Source organism: Drosophila sulfurigaster, chromosome 3 (genome assembly GCF_023558435.1).
Source record: "Drosophila sulfurigaster albostrigata strain 15112-1811.04 chromosome 3, ASM2355843v2, whole genome shotgun sequence".
NCBI classification, from domain to species: Eukaryota; Metazoa; Arthropoda; class Insecta; order Diptera; family Drosophilidae; genus Drosophila; species Drosophila sulfurigaster.
The window spans coordinates 41960483-41984666 of NC_084883.1; the positions used below are offsets into that span (position 1 = coordinate 41960483).

Here is a 24184-nt window from a genome sequence, read left to right on the forward strand (position 1 = left end):
TAATAATTCAGGCTAAATACCTTTCAATTAATGGAACCGAGAGACAGAGAGAGAGAGAGACCACAAAGTATTCTAACAGCAGGACATCGTCAGTATAACGCCCCCAAGAAAGCAGCTGAGCTCGAGCCCAATGGAGCGGAAGTCGATGCCGATGTCGATGTCGATGATGCTGAGCTGCCAAACTGCTGGCTAAACTGCCAGCCATCAAAACCAATAAATTTTACGATGTGGGAAATTATGAAAAACGTAATTGAAGCGTACCAAGCAGCAGCAAGGAAAAGAAAAGAAAAGAACCGAAAAGGAAAGCGCGCATTTTGCTCACTTAAGAGGAAACATATAATAAAAAATCAACCTCGTTGCTGTCTTTTATACTTATACTCCCATACCTGACATTAGTTGTGTAGGTGTATCTGCAACTGCAGATGTGTCGAGGCCGCTAAACGGTGGGCGTTGGCCGTTAATGGCATTCGTAATTGGTCGATCAGGCGGTCGCTATTCTCAGTATCGAGCGGATCCTTTGAAGGTCAAACTCTAAGAGAACACACACACAGCTTAGAGTTTATTTATTTGATACCTAATTTTAGCGGATTAATGATAATGGCATTTCTTTCAACCTGTATTTACCTTTGGGAAAACTCTGCTAATTGGTAAAGCATTATAATTATTTCTCTAACAAACTGCAGCTACTTTTCAAATTATCATAAATTTATATGCAAATCTCTCTTTACTATAGTAATCTTTTGAAAATTCTTTAAGATTATATGATAGTCACAATAGTTCTTCAATAAATTAAAGCTTACAATAAATGCCCCACTCAAAATTTTGTGTTACTGAACAAATTACAATAAATTTATATGCAAATCCTTCTGAATTATATTTTGTATCTATCTTATGCACTTTATATGATTAACGGATAGTCACAATAGCTATTTCTTCACTTTAAAAAATATTGATTTGTGATGAAAATTCATAATATATAAGCTAAGAATAAATATGCAACACTAACTTTACAAATTACAATAAATCAATATGAATATAGCTGGAAACTCGCTTCTAACGTGTATTTAAAATTTCATTACAATCTATGTTGATTGTAAGTTTATTTTTAAAAATAATGGATTTAGTGTCTTTAGTAGTAGTAGTAGTACTTCAATAAATAAAAGTCTAAAATACATGATAAGCAAAGCCTAGAATACGTCCTACACTAGTAATTGATAAAGCGAATAAATTTAAATAGATTAAGATGCAAATCATGCAAATATCAACAGATTAGTCTCAATAGTTATTTATACAATAAATATAAGTTTGGTATAACTTATAAGCAAGCTATGGAATATTCCCCACACTATTGCATTGTAGCATAATGAAATCGTTAACAAGTTGCAGTTATTCATGAAATGAAAATAAATTAATATGCAAACCATTTTATATCCTATTATGTAGGCACACTAGCTATTGTTTCACTTGTGTGTAGCTACAATAAATAAAAATTTAGCATAAATAATAAGCAAAACGTATAAAATTGCCCACACTCCTAAAGTTCTCATACTTATTTGGACCACAAATCTTAATATGCCGCACAAAAGTAAATTTGAAAGTTTATTGAGGAAGCGAAATCGGCAAATAATAAGCAAAATGTCGCGTTTGATTTATGGCAATTGACGCCTTTTGAAGTAGGTGCTAGCCACAGCAAAAACAGCAAACAACAAACAGCAAACAGCAAACAGCTATTCCGGCCAAAAACTCAGGCAGTGTGTAAATGCGCCTTTAATGGCGCTTTGTCATCATCAACATTTGTCCTTATGCCGAGTGGTGCGTGTAGAGCCAACCACAGCACTAGCATATGATTTATGTGCGCGCCTTGGCACCCACGCCAAAAGGACTCATATCCCTACACACACATATGTATGAGTGTGTGTATTTCTCTTCTTTTTTTTTTTTGCTATTCAGCCAAAAACCACAAACAAAACCATGCTGAGCTTCCTTTTCTGGTTTTTTCTTGGCTTGACTTGTAACTTTTGTCGCTGGCTACTTTTGGGTTTACTCTTGGCTTTTGCCGCTTTTTTTGCCTAATGACAATTTTTCATGTCGTTTGTGCAACTTTCTTGATGTCCTGATAATAGTCCTAATCATAATTTATATACATTTTGCTTTGTACTTCGCATTGCTGCTTGCTCTTTGGTATTTGGTTGGCTTGATTTATGTATTTTTATGTCGATTGGCATCTTAATGTATACTATATCAAACTAAACTAAAGCCGCATTCAATTCAAATTGAATTCTCAACTAATGAGCTGGCATGACAAGCAACAGCAGCCGAAGTCTCTGCAGTCAATAAGAAGGGAAAGATACAATTGTATCTTGGCTATGTCGCATTGTCTTGCACTTTGGAATGGTCGTAAATCATATTTCTCTTGACATTTTGAACTCGCTTACAATTGAAAAATCTTCCAAGTGCACTGCCATTGTTTACATAAGCCAATTTGATTACGTACCATTGACAATTGAATTGCAAGCCATCAATCAGACTTGAGACCGACAACGAATGCAAAATGTGCAATGTAAGAAGAGAGACTGCGACGGCGACTGCGACTGCGATAGAGTTAGAATTGCAATTGAAATTGCAATTGAATTGCTAACCAATGACAATTATGGCTGCGACTGTGATGTCAATAAAGTAATTGAGACTGGCGCCGAGTATCTAAGGCAAACAAAAACACACCAAAAATTGTGCTCTCAGGGGTTGCCAAATGCGGGCCTGCACTTATGCAAATATCGAAAACGAAGCTACAAAGATACACTTCCCCTGTTTGACTGACTGACTGCCGGATTGAGTGAGTGAGTGAGCAAGGGGCTGAGCAAATATTTACGTAAAGCGGCAGCAGCAGCACTCACATTTAAAAGACATCAACGCGAAAGGGTTAAAATGATGCCTTGAATTACCAAAATAAACACAAATACCAAAATACTTTTAGGCAGTGAAGCGGACAACTCTCTCCCATACATACACACACACACACACACGTGCAGAGGGGTTAATTGGTATGCTTTGTATCTGAAAGATACAAAGACTAGCTGACAAGTCGCTGTCAGTCGCTCACTGCTTATGACAGCTGTCGGCTGTCGGTTGGCTAAAAGTTTTCCGTTCTGCGACGGGGGCGAGCAGTTCATTAAATTCCATCGATTTCAGTTTATGAAAAAGGAATATTTTTCGTATTTTCTTTTAATTTGCTCAACAAGGCCACAGAGTGGACATGTGGAAGAAAGAAATAACGACTGCCTGCTGACAGCACCATTTAAATTGGCCATTGTACAGGATATGCAGGAAACAAAGAGTCGCCTTGTACTTGCCACAGGTAGCATACACACAGACACACACACTCAGTCTATAGATCGATCGCAGCTGCCTTCTCATTCGAATTGACTTTGATTCTCCTCGCTGGCATGTTTTTGCTGCATGTTGCGGTTGATAGACGACATGGCGCGTCCTTTGGCAACGCTCTCGGCGAGACGTGGGGAAAAACTCATTATTTCTCGTTTGTTTTCAATTGCAACGTCATTAACTGCCCGCTGCACTATAAATTTTTACCCATCCTTCGTTCCGTCTTTGCCCTTGCCAAAAATGAAAAAAAAAGCAAAAGAGAATGGAATTACGTTTGTCGCTCAAGCGTAACGCTGTTCCATCCATGTCTGGAACTCCAGGACACTTCAACGCGCACAATGTGCACGGTCCAGACAGTCAGGCACTTGGCTTTGTTTTCCCAATTTCCCATTTTCATTTTCCCGCAATTCTTTGTGCCAGTTTTTGGCATTGTTTAGTGCTGATTTTCTTTTTTTTTTTCGTTAGTTCTCATTTCAAGCAGCCTTGAAAATTAGAAAAAGTAATCTATATATGTGTATATACATATTTTTTTGAGTATATGTTTTGGTAAAGGTAAAAAAATGAAGGTACACGAACATGGCTCATTGGTTGCCACTCGAAAATCGCATTAAGCGGATTTTCAGTTGTCTTCTTTCGCGCTTTTGTTTGGCCGCATCTTCATCTTCATCCATCAGTTTTTCAGTTCGCTCTCTTTGACATTTTGCATTGAAGTTGATGCGATTTTAGTTGAGCTGAAAGCAGGAGTTAAGAGGTGGAGACGGCTTATATGCTTAGCAGACTTTGTTATATATGACAGTTTTTGGCTGAGTATTATATCATAGTCGAGCACAAGAGGTCGACGAAGGGCGTGTTCATAGATATCTAATGTGGAAAATAATACAGTAGTTGAGGAGTCTTTTTCAGAGATCAGCAGCTTAGCTATACCTTTGTTACCTTTGTGAAGCGAATTATGATTTAGTGACGAAATGTGGAATAGATTTTAGAAAAGTATTTGGAAAAGCGAAGATGAAGTTATCTATTTGCATGTCTGTCAAAGATGTTTTCGATATTGGAGTGAGAAAGCTACTGTTTAACTAAAGGACAACCTTGCAGTATTATTCTTCAAATATACCAAGTATTATATATTGAAAGTTACATACATATGTATTTGCAGTTCAAGATTTTTTCGATATTAGTCAAGTGAGAATGTCACAATTTTCCTAAAGCACAACCTTGTGCTATTATTCTAAAAATATACCAAACGAAAATACTGACAATACTTATACTCATTCGGTATACATATTAATACATTATTGCATTAAAAACATACCATTGAGTTCTAAATATACCAGATTGCAGCAACCGTTTTATGGATCTAGTTTTTCATACAGACAGACAGATATACAGACACACAGAGAGATAAACAGACAGCCTCGTTTGATCAAGAATATTTGTATATACTTTATGCGGTCGGGGATTTCTCCCTTTGCCTTTTACATAAATACAAAGTTATAATATCCTGCATTACATTAGTTTTTTCTTTAACCTTACAAATTATATGTCAAACAAGTACCGTATTTAAATATCTAAAAACTTTTTCCAACTCTTTTTCTCCACCATCATTAAAATCAATTCTTTGACAAGCTGATTTCCTATTCACATCCGTTTTTTCATGCTTCAACTTGAGCAAATGTTTAACTGATAGGCAAACACAGGCATCCAAATCACTTTGAAAACTAAAACCAAATAGCAAGTTCAGAGAAACTAAACGAGACTCATACCAAAAGTTGATCCCTACAATGGCATATGTTGTAATGTGTTTAAGGATAACTCAATTCTAGCTGATTACCCTTATGAGGAAACATCAAAAACAGGACACAGGACACACACACACCGACTCACACTCATACGCTCGTCTGTCTATTTGCTTGTTCGAACACATTTTTATGTCTAAATTTCATTAATTCCAAACAAATACGAGGACGTTAAAGGCGACCGGCGCCCATATAGAAAATTACTTCCTCTCCTTTCCTTTCCGTCTAGGAAAATATCAAATTTCCACACAGCGCATATTTAAATTTTCTTCGGGCAGCTGGTCGCGCCCTGTTCTCTTGGCTGCCATTAATTTTGAAGACAAGACTTCGGCGGAAAGCGGCTGTTGAGTAAAAGGATAACGAGCTAAGGCGACTGCCAGCCTCAATGCACATGTCTTCATCTTTATTCTGATTACGAGTACGAGACACGAACTCAGACACAGACAAACACACACATAGACAGCGAGACATAGATACTGTCAGCGAGACGCACACGTAGCTGTGCACCTTTAAAGGTCGCATGCAGCAGCAAGAGGCAAGAGGCAGAAACTCGAGTCTCGCTGGCATATTTTTTATGTTTGTAGCGGCAAGTGTGACATTGTCACTTGGCCGTGACACCTTGCATGCAGAAGAAGCAGCGAGGGGGGAGAAACTGTGGCAGGAGGCGTTGCCTCTTATGTGCTACTAGAACGCATCCTTTTTTGAGAAATTGTCACACATTTGTTGCAGACGACTCCTTGAGGCAGCTATTACATATGATTTGTGTGCATCTTTTGTAGTTCATTAATCTTGCTTGGATTTGGCTCCACGAAATGGGTCACTAAGGCAGCCCTGCAGCCATTTTGTTACGTAGGCTTCTACTAATGAGCAAAGAGAAAGAAACTACGACATTGACTTAGGACAGCCGCAGGCAGCATCGTTGACATTTCGTATAATAAATATTACACACATCGCATTTATCATTCAATTTCTCGCACTTCGCAATTCGTTCTGCTAGAAAACACTCGAAAAATTGCCAGCTGTTCGCACTCGGCGACGGTTTGTTTATCTCACTCGAAGATCTCAGCATAACAATGGCTGAGCGGTAAAACCTACAGCAGCCCCGAAGGGTTTCCTATCAGAGAAGCTATCAACGAACGTCTTATCGTTAGATTTTCCAGTTTGCGATAACCTTCCCACACTTCCGTTTCGTTTCATTTCGTTTTTGAACACAAAGAGCAAACCGCAAAACGCCATGGCGTTGATTGTGTCTCGGGGTTTTTCACGCTTTTCCTATATTATTCTCTCATTTAATGAGCATGAAAATAAAATGCAGCACTCGTAATATAAAAAACAAACCCCTCGCAACGCCAATTACGATTTATTTGTCTTTTTGAAGTAGGAACGTAAATAAAACTACAATAATGAATCCCTGTGCTTCGGTTTGCATTTAATGCAACGATCTGTTCGCTGTGTTCCACCTTATCAAGCACTTCTCACTTTTGTGGTTTGCGATGCATAGAGAGTGAACAAAAAAAAAATGAAGCGACCCTATATCGAGAGCTCGCATTTTGTCACGTTTTTTTTATGGTGGTTTTTCCATTTTTCCAGCGATTAAATGTATCATGCATGGCATTAACACAAAAAAGGAAAAAACACAAACAACCGAAACTCATTTGTAGTGCATTCAACGTCTGCCTTGAATTAAATGCCCAGTGCACAGAGACCACGAACCCCAAAAAGAATCGTGCCCAGTTCAGTTGCCCATCTAATTTCCATACATGTTGGTCTTTCTTTTTTTTTTTTAGTAATTGCCCTTACAGGAAATTAGTTATTCAAGTCGAGTTGTGCTTAATTTATGCATCGCATAATTGTTTGTTGCTGCTTCTGCTGCTGGAAAATCGTTTTGAAGCGTAATTTCAATCGAAAGTTCTTGTTAATGTGGGCGTTATCACGCTGAAGACAGAAAGACGGGGAAAAGCATATTTGATATGTAACGAATCGTGTGAGAAATTCAAAAGAAATAGGGCGGATCTTCCCAAATAAAAAACTTGCTGGGAAAAATGTCGAAAATATCGAAAATATTCTTCTTATACTCTTGTTATGAACGTGCCACAGAAAAACTTATCTACAAACATATTGATAAATGACTTATTGATAACGAACAAAGTCTTCAAGTTGATAGACAAGTTAATGCCTCTGTAAGATAAGTACAGCAAACTTTTAAAGATGTGTGTTTTCTAGTTTATATTTACGATGGAAAAAACATACATGAAAATTTAAATAAATCAAACTTATGCGTTTTCAAAATATGCACGCCCTTAAACATAAGCATAACTGTGATCAGAGTCTGTCCCGCGCTTAAATGATTTATGATAGAAGGCGGTGCTTACATTGGGAACACAGAAAACAGAAAACATTGGGAGGAAAACATCCAACGAAAAAGCGAAGCGCAGTGCACCACAGCACAGCAATTAAAAATCTGTTGAACTTGCCGCCAGTCATAAAGTAGAATTCCAAATGGAAAACTCAATGTCGCTCGCAGCCAAAAAAAAAAAACCAAAAAGAAACAGAGAAAAGTATCTATTAAATATATACTATAACCATGCGGTTACATTGCCCTTGGAGGCATTGACAATGCACAGAGCCAAGCTACGAATTATAGTACAATTTAATGGTTTCACACATAATTCTTCAACTATTTATTGCCGCTGGTTGCATATGAAATGAAGGATTACCGCATGCGAACACAAACACTTTAGGAGAATCCAAACAACAGAACAGAACAGAATAGAACCGAACAGACCACCCTAACAAATCATTTATAAACATAATTGCTGGAGTCACTTGTAAGAGATAAAAGAAGAAATTCGGATAAGAAAAAAAATAAAAAATAAAGCAACGTCACACAAAGACACCGCGGGCCACATTTTCTCAATGGAGAAAAGCGCCAAATGAAATGAGTATTGAAAACCTGCAACGTATGTGGGCTTTGCATGTTCACTAAACAAATTGTTGTTAAAGAATTGATTTAACTACATTTTTAACACTTGCAGCACCCCTGGCGAGTTCTTAATGACGTTTTCCCCACTATGGGAAAATTAATTTACTCACATTGAAGTGTCTCTCTCTCTCTTTCGAATGTCGTATCGAATGTTTTTCGTATTTGTTTAGTTTGTTGTCGATTTTTAAAGACCAAATAAATAACATTTATTTGCGGCCATAAATTAAAACAAAAACCAAGAACATTCTGAGTGCTTGTAGGCCATTTATTGCTGCCAGCACGGAGACTGGAGACTGAGACTGAGCGAATGATGAAGCCATTATAGAGAGGGGGAGGCTGGAAGGGAATTGAAACTGATGCTGAGTAGTGCAGTCAACAGCCATGTAAGTGCAAATGGCCATTAAAAACAATTTAGGGTAGTTTACGCACAGCAATCGCAATGGAAAGCGTTTAGAAATATTGCAAATTACTGCAAATAATTGACAAACATTAAGAGCTCTCGAAAGTGAGGGTGAAGTTGAGTTAAAGGTGGGAAGGCAGAGGGAAAGATTTCAGCAATGAATATCTAAAAAGAGAAAAAAGTGTAGTAAATAAAATTTATGCAATTGTCTGGCTAAACACAATTTGACAAATCAAACTAAAAGGTCACGCCACAAAAGGGAACAAAGAGCATAAAAAGAAAAGCTTTTTATGTAATGAAATTGCATTGAGTCTCTGCCACATGAGGCACTAAGGTCTCTTCTACTGTCGTAGCAGATACACTTTGCTTATATCTCAACTGCAACTCGAGGGTGGCTTCGTGTCCTTGATTTATGAATGACACTTCGAGTGTCCTGCAAATGCTTTTCCATTGATAGCTGCAATATATTAAACGCTGCACAAAATTCAATTTGCCATTTTCGCAACTGTTGCCAAAAAGCAAAACGTTCATTTCCCCTTCTCCCCTTCTTGGCTCGCCTCTCCTTGGGTGGTTGCTTTGCCAAATTTGAACATTTGTTAAGGCGACTTATTAATGTCATAATCTAATTATAAGCAGAGGTTTAACGCTCAGATTTGAAAGCATATTTCGTTAAATGCGACTTTACCATTGATTATTTCCCTTTGTTTGGCCTTGCCGCGGGATTTCGTGAGGGCGTTGCAACCATAAAAAAATATATATATGGAATACAGGGTGCAAAATATGGGCAATAATATTTCAACTGTATTCGACTCTTACCCCAATTTGTAATTTTTTCATCGTTTTCGTTCATTTTTTCGCTTTTTGTTTTGATGGCAACAGCTGAGAGGCAACAATAAAATGGATTAATAATAAGCTGAAGCAGTTTTAACTGGGATATTATGTTCCCGCTGGACTTGCAAGTTGGACAGCACTTTTTTCCGTTTAATTTGCAACAGCTGCTTGCAAAAATATAGGAGAGTTTACATTTACAATAAATGTTGTTGAGTCACGTTGAAGATTTTGGTTTAAATAATATAGCTTACTCATTAATGCTTACTATCGCAAAAATCAGAGTCTCATATGAGATTTTGGAATTGTGTGGTTTTTTATTAGTCACAATAGTAATATCACATTTAATTATGAACGATTTTAATTCTTTTAATTTATTTGTAATAGTTACATATAATTAAAATTAAATCTAACTTACTGCTTTGATGGACAATCTAGTATATTTTGTACTCTATGGTATATTTTAAATGTAGTAGTATAATCATGTGCCTTCGGAATATTTTTGTATATTTTTCGGTATATTAATTTGACACATTTTTAAAATAAAACCGTAACCTTCTTAGCTATTTTTTTAACATAGTAACTTGTACAATAAATGTTGTCATATACATATGTATTTTGTTACGAAAATTCGATGACTTGGTGGGTCCCCATACAAATTAAATTGATTAAAATTGTATTTTAAAAACCTATGGCAACCATAAAATAAACAAAATTTTAATTTTTTAACTTTTGGTTAGTGGGTGTTCCGGAAATAACGACGGTCCCTTGAAAGTCGCTATAACCGGATTCTACTGTATATGTAATTATAAATTTGGAAGACTATCTACCTATTGTTTAATAATAGTTCTTATTTTTCAAGTATGACTACTTAATCAGTCTTTAATTTTCTTGCACTTCCTCAATTTTTATAGTCTTTTACTAACCTAAATACTTTCTAGTTCTGATTGCATTATTTCTAAATTGGCATCAATTGGCGTATATTCTATATATATGTACTTTGATTTGTTTTACTCTGTTTTCTAATTCAAATTCGATACCCGAAAGACTCAACAAATTTATTAAATAAATACAGATTAAACTATCCTCGCAAATTCTTTGTCTTCCCTTGTTGAAATTCGCAAACAGACTTTAAGCCCAGTAGTTTATGCAGACATCAGCTAAAGAGATGGAGGTGCAACAAAAAACTGACTGTTTTGCTTGCGGGGATCGCTGTTGGGGACTGCTGCTGCTGCTGCTGCTGTTAAATCCAAACTGTGTACACACTTTGCCGTAGCAAACTGTTTCAATTAAGTGCATCCTCTTGTTGAATAACCACAGCGTTTACAACGACAGTGGCAAGAGGCAAGAGGCAAGAGTGCTGCCTCTGGCCGTGGCATGCAAAAGTGTGCTCTGTCCATGTCCTTATCCATACCGTTGAGCTAATTAAGCAACAAAAGCAAGCTCAGTCTCAGTCTCGTTCTCGTTCTCGTTTTCTCGTTGAACCTCAAACTCAAGTCAGATGGCAACTGGCAACTCAATTAAAAATGCGGCTAGCTCGTAAACAAGCCACAAAAAAAAAAGAAAACTTGAATGCCACACCGAAACTCATAATTTCCGGAGGTGCTAATAAGTTGCAGAATAATTTTCAATGAAAATGGCGCCATGGACTTGCAACAAAATGGCGAAGATGGCGAAGACTGAGACTGCAGTAGGAAAAGTTGCCACAAGCAGCAGCCACAAAGTTGAAAAAATTGACTTCAATTAAAGTGCCATAGTTGGCCATATAAACAGCGAAATGAAAAGCACAAAACGAGCAGCAAAAGGATAATGATAATTACGGACACATGCAGCAAGCTAAGATAGCAGAGAAGGGGGGCGAAGGGAGGAGGGACAAATTGTGGGCGGTTGCAAATGAAACGCTGAAGTTGCCAGACGCCAGAAGAGAGTGAACATCCTTTGGTGCTCCTGAATGAGACTGCAAAGTTTTTGTGTTTATTTTATGCTCTGACTGCAAAACAGTACAAAAAAAAAGAACTTTCGGAAAAACTAAAAAAATAGAATGACGATGATGCAGCGTTTCCTGCATGTGGTGAGAGAGGGGAAATGGGGGAAACAAAAACAAGTAGCACGGCAACAACAACAACAAGCGAGTACGTTAAGCAAATAGGCAAAATGCTGAAATGAAATGTGCAGCAGGCAAATGAAGAACTGCTGCTGAAAATGTGGAGCACAGTCGATAGAGATGGCAGCTGAGTTACCGAAAGAGACAGCAAACTGTGCTGAGCAGATATCTGATATATATACTATATACAGACGCCAATAGTCATTGCTCGTAACTCGTAACTGAAAATGAAAAGTCAGAGAGCATGGTCAAAATGCATGCGGTACGTGAACGGAACACGCGAGTAGTTCAAATTGAATGAACCGTCCATCCGTCCGTCTGTCCGTCTGTCTGTCTGTCTGTCCGTCCATCGTTGGCCAGTGGACCACCCACTCAACTTGTTGACGAGAGACGCTCAACTACCCTTTTCGCAAATGAGTAACTGAAACTGAAGCTGTTCGCGTTTTGCATTCGCGTTCAGAGTCAGAGTCAGAGAATCAGAGACGGACTTCAACTTCAACTTGCAACTCAAACTCTCCCTCCTCTTTTGAGCGTCTCTCACATTTCATTTCATTTCGTTTCAGTCAGCGTCGTCTGCCCAAAACAGAAGTTTGTTTAGTTCTTTGCTTTGCCTTTACTTTTTTTTCAGTGTACATTCGTCGTAGTAAATTTTTCTCATTTCGCTTTTTGTTGAGTGGTTTTTCTTTTCTATTTTTCAGCCCCGCAGTCACTGTGAGTGAGTGAGTGAGTGTGAGTGTATTTGTGTCTCTGTTTCCGTGTCTCTGTGTGTGCGTTGGTTAGTATTTTCTTTAGTTCTAGCTGTGTGTCTGTGTGTTTGAGTGTTGTGCTCACACACACACACAGACACACACACTACACACAGGGGCGCACATTGTGAGCTAGCGGTAAATGCTGTGTGGCAGCGGCAGTGGCAGCGTTGCATGAACACAACGCCGACAACGACGACGTCCATCGACGCTGCTGCTGCTGCTGCCGCCCTGACATGAAATTTGTATCTCTGTCGCTGTCGCTGCCTCTGTTCGCTGCTGTTGCTGCTTTGCCTCCCTTTTGCGTTGTTGTTATTGCTGACTGTTGCTTTGCCGCTGCCTCTGCCTCTGCTGCGCTGCTTTGCTTTGCCTCAGTCTCTCTCTGCCTCTCTGCCTTCGCTCGCAGTCGTGCTCATTTTCCGTTGTACTTTTTACTGAATGCATTCAGTTGTGGCCCATCATTCCCTCTGCGCACGTCGCGCTGATCGCTAGCATAAAACGCTCCCGGTGTCCCGGCATAACGTAAACGTCACTCTATCTCCGATACGATTCTCGATTCTCGTTTCATCTATCGCCTCTCGACTTTTACGCTACGTTATTGAACACTTCAAAACACAGTTCGACAAACAACGCAATAAGTTTGCAGATATTACGAGCTCCAAAACTTTCAAGTGTCTCTCTCTGTTTGTGTGTGTGATGCGTGAATTGTGAATAGACAACAACAGCAATAAGAAAGAACAACAACAACAACAAAAACGTTGTTTATTAAAACTGTAAACAGAACAGCAAACGAACGACAACAACAACAACAACAACCAGCAAAAATGGGTCGCTTATTCCAGTACAATCGCTTTGGCGCCGTGGAAAGCAACAACAAACGCAAAAAGGATACACAAAAGAAGCCACATGATAAAGCCAAGATGGTAAGTGTTCAACAAGGATATGCGAACATAAGTTGGGGAGATCGTAAAGAACGCTTTAGATGTCAAGGGCGGAAAAAAGACAGAAGTAAAGGATATGACTAGAAAGCTTGAAGAGTGTAAAGATCTTAAGTAAGGATATCTTCAAAGATTAAAGAGCAAAGCATGATTATAATATATATATATCCTTATGAAAGAGTATACTAAGAATAAAGAAGAAAGAATATAGTAAGAAAGCAAAGCATAACTATAATGGGTATCTTTATAAGAAAGGGCATAGAAAAAACATAGATATAATATTATAGATTCAAAAGACAAAGTGCAACCTTCATTAAGGATTAATGAAATCACAAAGGCAAAGCATAATTAAAGGCTGAAATTCTATAATAGAAATATGATACTTTAATAGAAACGTTTTCGTATCATATTTCTAAGCAATTTATAAAGATTAAAAAGATAATTACTGAAATCAACTATAAATGGAATATTTAGATAGAAAAATCCCGTTTTTAGGTAAAGTATAGCATGTCAATGCAACAAATTATTATCAATTAAACAACTAACTAGCATTAATCTCCAGCTCAGATGGCAACAACAGTTTCTACTTATCTATCGATGCATTTATGATATAGTGCTCTTTTCTACACCTTTTTTGTGTACACAACAATGGGCATTACCTTATTCATATGCAAAGTTCTGAACTCCCACCAAAGTTCCACCCACAACACAAAGCGGTAACCAAAAAAAAAAACAAAATCCCACGTAAAAAAAAACAGAATAACACGCAGTCAAAGTTCATATAGCACAAAGAGAGGGGCGCATCGAAGGGGGCGTGGAGGGAGCTGCAGTGAAATTCAAAACACGAATGACAACAATTAAAATGATTTAGTGTCAGAGATACGAGAGAACAACAACAAAACAACAACAACAAAAGCAACAGCAGCAACATAATATTTTTGTGGATGGGGCAACAAAGCATAATAAAGTCGACTGTCGACGTAAATCAGCTGCATACTAAATCAAATATAATCAAATAAATATGATTTGCATAAAAACTAAATCAAACTGAAGGCTAAAGCGTTAAGCCAACAAACTGAGAATTAAATCAAAGAGAGAGTAAGTGAGATAGAGAGAGAGAGGGAGAGGGAGAGAACTGCAGAGATTTGTGTTGAACGAAATCATATAAATCAAAGCGAAAAACTGCGTCGAGTGTTTTTTTTTCACTATCGACGAAAGCAAACATTGAATATAGATGGAATATGGAACTGGGCAACATGGCGAACATATGTTGACTCATAAAGATAATGATTGATTGGGCTAAATGCATTTGAAGTCGACCAAATCTATTTATACACATATGTGTTATTTGTATGCATGTTTGATCTGTGATAAGCGCTAACTAGTCTCCATATCTCTTGTAAATGGCGACGTCTGGGTGCCGTTAACCGACCCAACTCTAGGTGGGGGGGAGGTGGGAAAGAGTCGCCTTAACGATGCCAAAGCTGATTAGTCAAATGCCTTAATTAAGCCCTTACCCTTACCCTTACCCTAGGCAGCTACCTGTGTTCCCAACTCAAATCTCGCACTAATCTCTTGTTTGACTGCCAGTTCCACAATATTTGTAGAGTCTACAGAAGGCAGAAGGCGGAGTAATGACGGTAGATAAAGAAAAGTTTTGTAATTTGAAACTGCATGACAGTTTTGCGTTTTGGCTTCTGCCTTCTGCATCTTTTATCATCATCTCTCTTTGCCTTTTACGAGTACGCTGCATTTTTCTTCATCATTTTCCGTTTTTCAGTTCATTGTTCCGCTTGTCATTTTTCAACAGAATTGACACCCATCCATGGCCACTTTATCTCATTGTCTCTTCGCTCTTTCTCTTCACTATATCTCATTGCTAGAGTTCTGTTTTGATCTATGAAAATATTGTTGTAGTCGTAGGTGTTGTTTTTAGCCAGCTCCCTAAAGGATTGTCTGTGACAAACTGAGAAACTTCAGTCCATTGTTGCTACCAACTCTTGTGGGTGTGTTGTTGCTCGCCGGGAATTGATTTTACTGGAAGAGCAGTGCGTCCAAGATCTCTAAAGAATCTTGAGAGAAGAACAAAACCTGATAGTTGAACTCCAAGTCAGTTCCACTGAAACTGTAGAGTCGGTGGCACTTTACATGGAACTATGAACACAATTGCAGTACTCGAAAAGAATACTAAACAAACTCTTCAATTTGTTCTGGGAAGAATAATCATCGTTTTGCTGATTAACAATTTAGAAATATAGAAAAATATAATACATTAATCATAAAATGTAAAATAAATTGCTTCAATTTGTGGTTAAAATTCATAAATCATTTGAAGTACAATAAATTTCATCAATTTATTTTAGGAATAATATTCATAATGTAGAAAAATGTATAACTCATCTAAAGTGGAACAACTTTTGCTATTCTTGACCATTAAAGGTATCCTCAATAAGCATTCACAATTTACTCAAAGAATCGCTTATTTAATTTTAGAAAAATCTTCAACACTTTTCCAATTCAACACTTCCCTTAATTGTCGTCTATCTGTTAGCTAGCTCCTTGACTGCATTTGATATTTAAGAGCACCATCCAAGTGCTGGCAAGCATTTCCTTCCTCTTCGGCTAAATCAAGCTACATTTATAGCACCTCGCTTAGCATATTACAAAATCCCTTAGATCTTGCGGGAAGCCCCCGAAAATCGAAAAATTTCGGTTGTAAGCACGCCTATCTGGCATAAATCGTTCGTCACCTCTCCGACAACGATTTCAACATGAAGTCGCGGCGTCGTCGTCATCGACACTTTGGTTATCAGCGAATGAAAAGAAAACAAAAATTTAGAATAGAACATTTATTGGCAAGACAAATGCAAACGCAGACGGCGACGGCGACAGAGAGTCGAAGACGAGCAGGAAGAGAGTGAGGGAAAGAGAGGGAAGCGAAGAAGCGTTTCTGTTTACAGTCGCTGACAAACGTTTTCAATTAGTTTGTTCGAGTTTCACTTGAAACTGAACTGAAAAAAACAGGCGAAAAGGCGATGCGCGCATTGCGGGTCAAACGATAAGGCAACAAACTGCAGACAAAGTGCACACACCACACACACACACGCACACACACACTCAGGGCACACACACATTAAACAAAACTAATAAAGTTGTCACAGAGCAATGTTAGGAATAGAGCACCGAACTCAACCATATGTCGCCGCAAAGTGAAGAAGACGAAACGAAATGAAACGAGCATATTGCGAGATTAAAATCTAAAACAATTAAGCAAAGATAAACACTTTTTGCTGCTTTTCTTTCAACTGAAGGGAAATTTAATTTGTTAGCGAAATGCAAGCAGCCAAACAACAGAACAGACGCAGAAATTGACAGAGGAAACAAGTAAGAAAATTATAGAGGAGTTTGATAAACTATGAAATACTTTGGAAATTCATATTTCAGTTTAATGAGATCAAAGCAAATTTAAATGCAAAATCAAAAATCATTGAAAATAATTTAAAAATTTAACAGGTTCCATAATATTTTAGAATTCAAATTTAGTTATATGAAAGTAATATAAAATATATAATATAATATAAAGTAATATAAAAAGCACTATTAAACTTTAATTTTTTTGGTTAAACTACTTTAGAGTTTCAATAACAATATTTCATATTATTGAAATTTAAAACTCTTATTTCAATTTAGTGAAATCAAAGGCAATGTGTTAAATTAGTTTAGAGTGATAAAATGTAATGTTCAATATAAATAATGCACAATAAGAAAAGTGCAAATAATATACGAATTTAATGTAATCAAAGTAAATTCAAAATTATGATAATGAAATTACTTAAGATTTTTGTAGTTTAGTAGAAAAAATCTATCAGATTTAGGTATTCTTCTCTCTACAACTAAATACCTTATTTCCGGCCAACTCAACATCAGCATACCCTTCCACCCTTTTGTTTGCTGGGTATGCCAACAAAGGCGGCGATTGTTGCCGCAATGCAATGCAATTCACTGTGGAGTCTAATGGAGTCTGGAGTCGCTTCGACACCCCTCCTAAGTGGCATGTGCAGAGCACGCACAACCGCACTCAGTTTCATCAACTATATATCTTTGGCTCATAATTTCAATATGAGACGCTGTCTAAATTTAAATCAACTGCCAGAGAACGTGCAACGATTAGCAGCAATGAGCTGAGCATTTAAATTCCAAGGTATTTTAATGCCAGCAGCATAGGCAGCAGTTGCCTCTGCTTGGCTGCCTCTCAAGGGCAATGATTAATGCAAGTACATCCAAAAGTGGCCAAAGCAGATAAATAGATAGATGTGTATACATATGTTATGAGTGTGTTCGTGTGTATGTTTATAAATAATATTATGCTTGTCTCGTGTGATCTGTTTTTGGGGTTTGATTTCGGATTTTCTAAGTAGGCAATTAATTGCAGCGCTTTTAAGTGCATTTAATTTGAACATTTCCATAAAAGCAGGCGAAACACACTCTGGAGTGCCTCGTTAAGATTTATGGCCAAATGCAACTGCAACTGCAATGCCAACTACTTGCAACAACGGCAACTATAGCTTTTACTTTGGCTCTGGCGACTGCCTGCAAATTGATGAGCATAATTAAATGCCTGGCGACGGCTTCGTCGTCTCCGTCTCCGTCGTCGTCGGCGGCGCATTGCATGCATTGTTGTAATTTATGCTCCATATTGTACCGCACTACGCTGCTTGCCACATGCCGCATGCCCCCTCTACACTCCTACCCTGCTCAATTGGACTGCCCCATCGTTTTTAGTAAACAACAATTTCACTTATTTTCATGCCGTCTGCCCGTCTGCATTGTTATTTTTACGCTCGACTCAATATAAATTTTCGCTTGTGTTTTGTTGTTGCCACATGCCACGCCAGGAAAATGTAATGCAAATATGCAAAAGCAAAAAAAAAAGAGAGCACAAAAAAGAAAAGCTTTCAACGGCAATCCAACAACGTCAATCTCCCCTTCACCTAATCATCAAAACACCCGCCAGGGCAACAAATAGTTTAGCTCGGGTTTTTTTTTGCTACACTTTTCCACTGACCAACAACAAATGTGAAGCGACAACAACTGGCAACATCATCGTTATCAGCAGCTCGTCGTTGAGCTGTTTGAGTTTCATATGGCTTCAGCACAAGGATTTGTGTGCATTACACAGACGCTGGCTAGACGAAAAACAAAAAACAACTGGAAATGTTGTGGCTAGACACGAGCTGCAGATAAAGTTGACCAGAAGTTGAGAGTGTCGAGTGGCGGTTCAACAAATATCCATCATCATCATCAAAATGGAAATTCATTTCACCTTATTAGTATCAAGTTTATTATTTTTATTTCATTTCCATAAAACAATGCCCAAGTTCGTTGCACTTTCCTCAGCATATCTGCATATCTTCATCTGCCACTTGAAAAAGAATCCACGACTCATCTCTCTCGCTCAATTTTCCCAGGCATCTGCCCACATGAGAAATGCCCATAAAATACAATTAAATGAAATTTCAACAATTTTAATTTGCATTTAATAAACTCATCAAAATGTTGTTGTTCCCATAAAAAAATACGATGGAGGCAACCAACAGCTCAATTTGAAATGCGTTTGATATGACCCCATTTTTTACACCTATAAAAAACCAAAAAATGTGTTGAACGCGCGTTAAAAAAAAAGCAACACCGACGCCGACAATAAAAGCGACTGCACAATGCCACATGCCACATGCCACAGATGTCTAAACAAAGGATTTTCCAGCGAATGCGACGCTAATTGTAGGTCCCAAAAAAAAAAAAAAACTGTAGCATATCAAAAGCCAACCAGCCAGAAACTATAAACTATAAACATTTTACATTTTTACCTCGGCATAAAATGAAATTAGTGGAAAAAAATGTTAACAAAAATCATTTTACGATATAGCCCAGAATATTTCCAAAAGTTTTTCCCCCCACAAATACACATATTTAAGTAGTAGAAGAGGAACCGAAAAAAAAAAAAATAAAAGCGAGTTCATAAATTTTGAAATGCGCCGCAGGGGCAGATAGACGCGTGTTCCACAAAATGTCATAAACTAGTCACAGTTCCATCTATATCTATCTACTTCCCAAACCAAACCACACTATCTGACATTTTGAAAGCCCTCCGACACGTTTGTATAGAAGTGTGTGTGTGAGTGGATTATGTTGAACTTTTTGGTGTGGCATAAAACTGTCAAATTAGCTGGCAGCCTACAACAAAAAAGTGTCTTTCAAATATTCAAATGGCCAAGTTCTGTTGCATCTAACTAATTTACAGCTGTATCCGAGCATTGCTGACATGCCGCCGCTATAGATACAGATATAGCTACAAATAGAGCTTGTTACTCATAGATACATTTCGATGGAGGTATTAGCTAATCGTTGTTAGCCTGACATATTAAAACTAACAGCAAATAACGGCCACAAATAGAATATATAAATTCATCAACAATTCAATTCAGTTTGCTAAACCTTAACTTATTTTTTTTTTTTTACGTTGACTTAGTTACAAATAGAAATTGTTACTTAAAGATTCATTTTTTTATTGGGGAAATATTGCAGGATGGCAGTATTAGCGAATAGCGTATACATTGATATATTTAGCTTACAGAAAAAACGACATAAATAGAATAAACAGATCTAAAAAATGATTTAAAGCTAAGACCTAACTACAGTCTTTATGATTCTTGTAGATGTAGCGGTATATCGATATAGTAATAGTAAACAAATTGGTATTCTATGACATATTTTGAATGTAGTAGTAAATGTAGTAACCAAATATATCTTTTGGTATACTTTAGTATTTTCTTGGGATATTTACTAGGTATATTTTCATGATGAAAGTAATGGGTATCCCACAGTCTCCATTTCTTACTTGTTATATCTAAAACTGTTTAACAGCTACAAATTGCTCTAATTATGCTTCAAGCTTAATTTAATTCACTTTACAATGCTGCTCTACTGCCATAAATAAAAAAAGAGCTAATTATCTTTAATAACCGATTGCATATGCAGTTAGATATGCAAAGCAGCAGCCGCAAAGATGAAAGTAGAGTTGCATGTTGAGACTGTTCTACAAAGCGCAAACTTTACATTATTGATAGATACTTTTATGGTTCATATTGTTAGTTGGTTGGCGGTTTTTGCGGTTGCTCCACTGATTGGTATTGCGTGAGCTGCATTTTCAGGGTGGTTTTGTATTGAACCACTTCAGCAGCTGTTTGATTTTCCACCATGAAATTTGTGCATATGCCGGGCGTGTGGTTCAAGTGTTTTCTCAACCGAAAGGTTTCAATATTTTTCATCTCTCGGGTTTATCATAAACAAGAAAGAACCTTAACAAAAGGCAACATTTCGAATGCTCGTAATTCGAAACATTTCAATAAAATGCATCAAGACAAGACGAGAAAAGGCGCAAACTCATGCCGTGTCCACTTCAACTAATTTCTTTTCTTGGGCAATTCTCTTCTTATTTTTGGGACTCTCTATCTAAATGCACAATAAATGGAAAACTAACAACTGTTTTTCGAAAAGATGCCCCCGGGCAGCGTACATTGTTGTTGTCAGCTGGTATTCTTAGCCTGCTTTTATACCTGGATCCATTTGATTACGAAAATATATGCTAACACCTCGCTGCCCAAACAAAAGGCAACCAACGTGGCCATGCTTCATCATCAATTAGAGTTACCTTTCTGCAGCACAGGATCAGAGAATTGTTAAAGCGATGCCCTCGATCCATTATGAGGGACCGAGTTGAGGGTCCAACACCTTTTGGCTGCCACTGTATGCATTCTGCTTCGCCTTCATCGTCTGCTCTATAATCATTTCCATTGCTGTTTTTGTTGTTGTTGTCTTGCATAAATTAAAAATCATGTACGAGTTGCGTCTTTGGGCATTTTCTTTTCACTTGCCTTGGCTATTAAACGGCTTGTTTTTTTTTTTGTCGTTCATTGTGTTTGATTTAAGCCGATAAAAGGTAAACTTTAACGCTTCTTACACGCCGCTTACAGCTTTCAACGGATTTATTTATGTGTGCGTGGTCAACACATCAAAAGAGTTTGGCCACGGCTTGTTGGCTTGTTTGGAATTAATGGCCAAGTTGCCTGTCCAACACTTTTTCCGAAATTCAATTCAATTTTTCATGCAAATTGATGCACCCAGGACGGAAGTGCAGCCGTTGCACTTCCTTTCCAATAAAATTGGGAATACTGCCAGCAACACACACACAATTCAATGAGAGAGTAGAGAAGTGGAGAGTGGGGAACACACTCAAGACACAACATGATTATGAGCATACACAAGTGCTTAGTTGACGATTATGTTGCTGGCTCGACTTGGCAATCTATTCAATGCTCAATTCAATCAAATTCAATTTGGCTTAACGCTTAGCCTCCACTCTAGTTCTCCTCTTATACATTTTTTTTTTGTTTGCTACCTGGCAGGACTGTCATTGTCCTGGCATTGAATGCTCATTATTTTGCCATTTTATTGTGCGTATGTGCGTGCTGAAGTGTCATTGTATTGAGCTTCCACACACTCGAGTTCAAATTCGAGTGCATTGCACACTCGAACGCACTTTTTCGAGTGAATTTTATTGAATACTTTGCTAGCATAGGTGATTGGATTTCCAAGTGTGTGCCAAAAAGGGGTGTGTCAAGGAGGGTGTTGAGCACAAGAACTGATCAGCTAGCAAATATCCAGCAAATTAAAGCTGTGAGAGCATTGTAAGCTTGGTAATGACCATATGACATGAAAAAGCAGCAACTACGGAGAGAAACAAAAATGTTCGTTCCCTTTGCAGCATATGCATATTTTATGGGGCAAATGAAAAGCAAACAACAGGAAAATTACAGAACAATGAAGAGCTGTAACAAGCGCATTACAAGCATATCTTTCTCTCTCTATCGCTCTCTCTCTCTCTCGACGGCAAAAGGTGACCCAAAGGCATTAGCAACTCGACCAGATAAGCTGACAATAGAGAAAGAGCAGAAAATGTACGGAGACAGAGACACAGCGAAAGGACTGTGAAATAAAATGCTCATAATGTGTATGTGTGTTATCGGGGCAACAACAAAAAAGAGAACACGGACTCGGTATCCTTTTTTTGTCCGAGTGAAATACGACGCTTTGTTGTGAGAGTTTTGTTTACAGTTTTCAGTTCAGGTAGTTTCGACTTTTATTCTTTCACAATTTCTTGCGGCAAATATTGACTTGACCAAAACTAATCACAGTCTTTTTTTCATGACTTTTTGCAGCTACGCAATGCGATCAATTGTCCCGACTATGCGGACATCTATTGCTCGACGAATACAATGACAAATGCCGGCAAGAACCTTGACCTGGCCTTCAATAAGTGTCAGGAATGGAGCAACAAGCTGAAGTTGCAACCGACCACAGCAACAGCTGCAACAACAGCTGATGAGCCAGCAGTGAATACGCAGAGTCGCACACACAAAGTCTACGACAGCATGAAGAACTTTCTGCAGCGCAAACTGTTCGCACAACCCTCGCAGTTGAAGTGCGAAGATGAACCAACCAGCGACTACGATGAGGTGAGTTAACAAAAGACAATCGAATGCTTGAACTGTTTATTAAATTCGATTTCTTTAATCGTTTAGCAGGACCTACTCGACTCCTCGTACCAAGCAGACGCGGAGGAAGATGAGTTGGATGGCGATGAGCTGCTGGTCAACTGCAGTTGCAGCTCAGCGGAGGCGACACCCAAGCGCAGCAGCAACAATAAATCGCCACAAAAATCGCTGTTATCGTTGAACTGCTGGCAGAGCAGTCAACCGAGTGATTCCAGTGGCAGCGAGGAGCCAACAGCAGATCAGCCCGAATCCGATGATGCGGGCATCTCCGATTGCTGTCAGCTGCTCAACGAAAGCAGCAACAGCAACGGAAGTGGCAAACGCCGCGGTACACCCAAAAAACGACAAACACCCCGCTACAATCACAACACCGATGACGAGGAGGACGCAGGCGAGGAGCCCGAGTTGTTGCACTGTGCGTGGTATCAGCCGCGGATCACAGCGAAAGCGGCACAAGAGCATCTGCAACAAGCCACGCCGGGCAGCTTTCTGTTGCGTCGCAGCACGCCGCGCAACTTTGAGTTGTGTCTGCGACTGGAGCACAAGGTGAAGTGCTATGCGGTGCAGTGCAATCGGAGGAGTGAGATGTACAGCCTGAAGGGTGCCAAGAAGCAGTTCAGCACATTAAAGGCGCTCATCACGCATCATTCGGTGATGGCCGAGCAGTTGCCGTTGACACTGGATATGCCCAGGGAACGGGATTTGGTCAAATCATCCGCAGTGCGTTATGCGGATGATTTTGAGCCACTTGAATCGCTGCAATTGTTGGGCATTTTGAAGAGTCTGCAGGCCAAAAACTTTGAGGCATAGGGCCAGACAATGGGGGGATTGATTGATTGAAGTGTGGGCGGGTTTATCGAACTGCAAAGGGAACGATAGGTGAAAAAAATATATGTATATTGTATTGTATTTTATTCTAAGTTAGAATTCTTTCAGCGCATGCCTTGTGATATAGTTTACGAACGATACGATACGAAAGGACATTTCTTTAGGTCCCTAGCTCATAAGCACTACACATATTGTAAACAGAACCAACCTATATGTAATTTGTTTATTGTATTTACGCTTAAGTTTTCTATTGTATAAACGAAATAATCATTTTGTGAGTTATGAAATAAAAATTAAAGAAATACGAAAGAAAAGAAATTGAACAATGCAATGCTGCAACCCCCGAGTGTTACTCCAACCACGCCCCTGCATTAAACACAGTCTCTGCCCCTCGTTCCGCCTCCACTGCAATGCGAACTCGACGCTTCCTTTTGCTGCGTAAATTCCCAGTCCCTGGAGTGAATTGTGTGTGTGGCCGAGCAGCATCCTGGAGGGTTAACCTGGCTGACTGTGCTTCACTTACATGTGATTAGCGCTTCAAGTGGCTCTCATTAATTTTTCAAGTGCGG

At 38.5% G+C, this 24184-nt stretch overlaps 1 protein-coding gene across 2 annotated transcripts; it reads left to right on the forward strand.

The window, feature by feature from the left end:
* The first annotated feature begins 12674 nt into the window (after positions 1-12674).
* On the forward strand, positions 12675-23933 carry LOC133843688 (protein sprint). 2 transcript variants are annotated; one of them, XM_062277337.1, is made up of 3 exons: positions 12675-13158; positions 22452-22748; positions 22815-23933. In XM_062277337.1, exons 1-3 carry the CDS (start codon positions 13060-13062, stop codon positions 23595-23597), a joined length of 1179 nt encoding a protein of 392 aa, XP_062133321.1. In that variant the 5' UTR covers positions 12675-13059; the 3' UTR covers positions 23598-23933. The 2 variants fall into 2 exon arrangements, with proteins under 2 accessions (XP_062133321.1, XP_062133322.1); XM_062277338.1 differs by having other exon boundaries at positions 22818-23933.
* Positions 23934-24184: the final 251 nt, after the last annotated feature.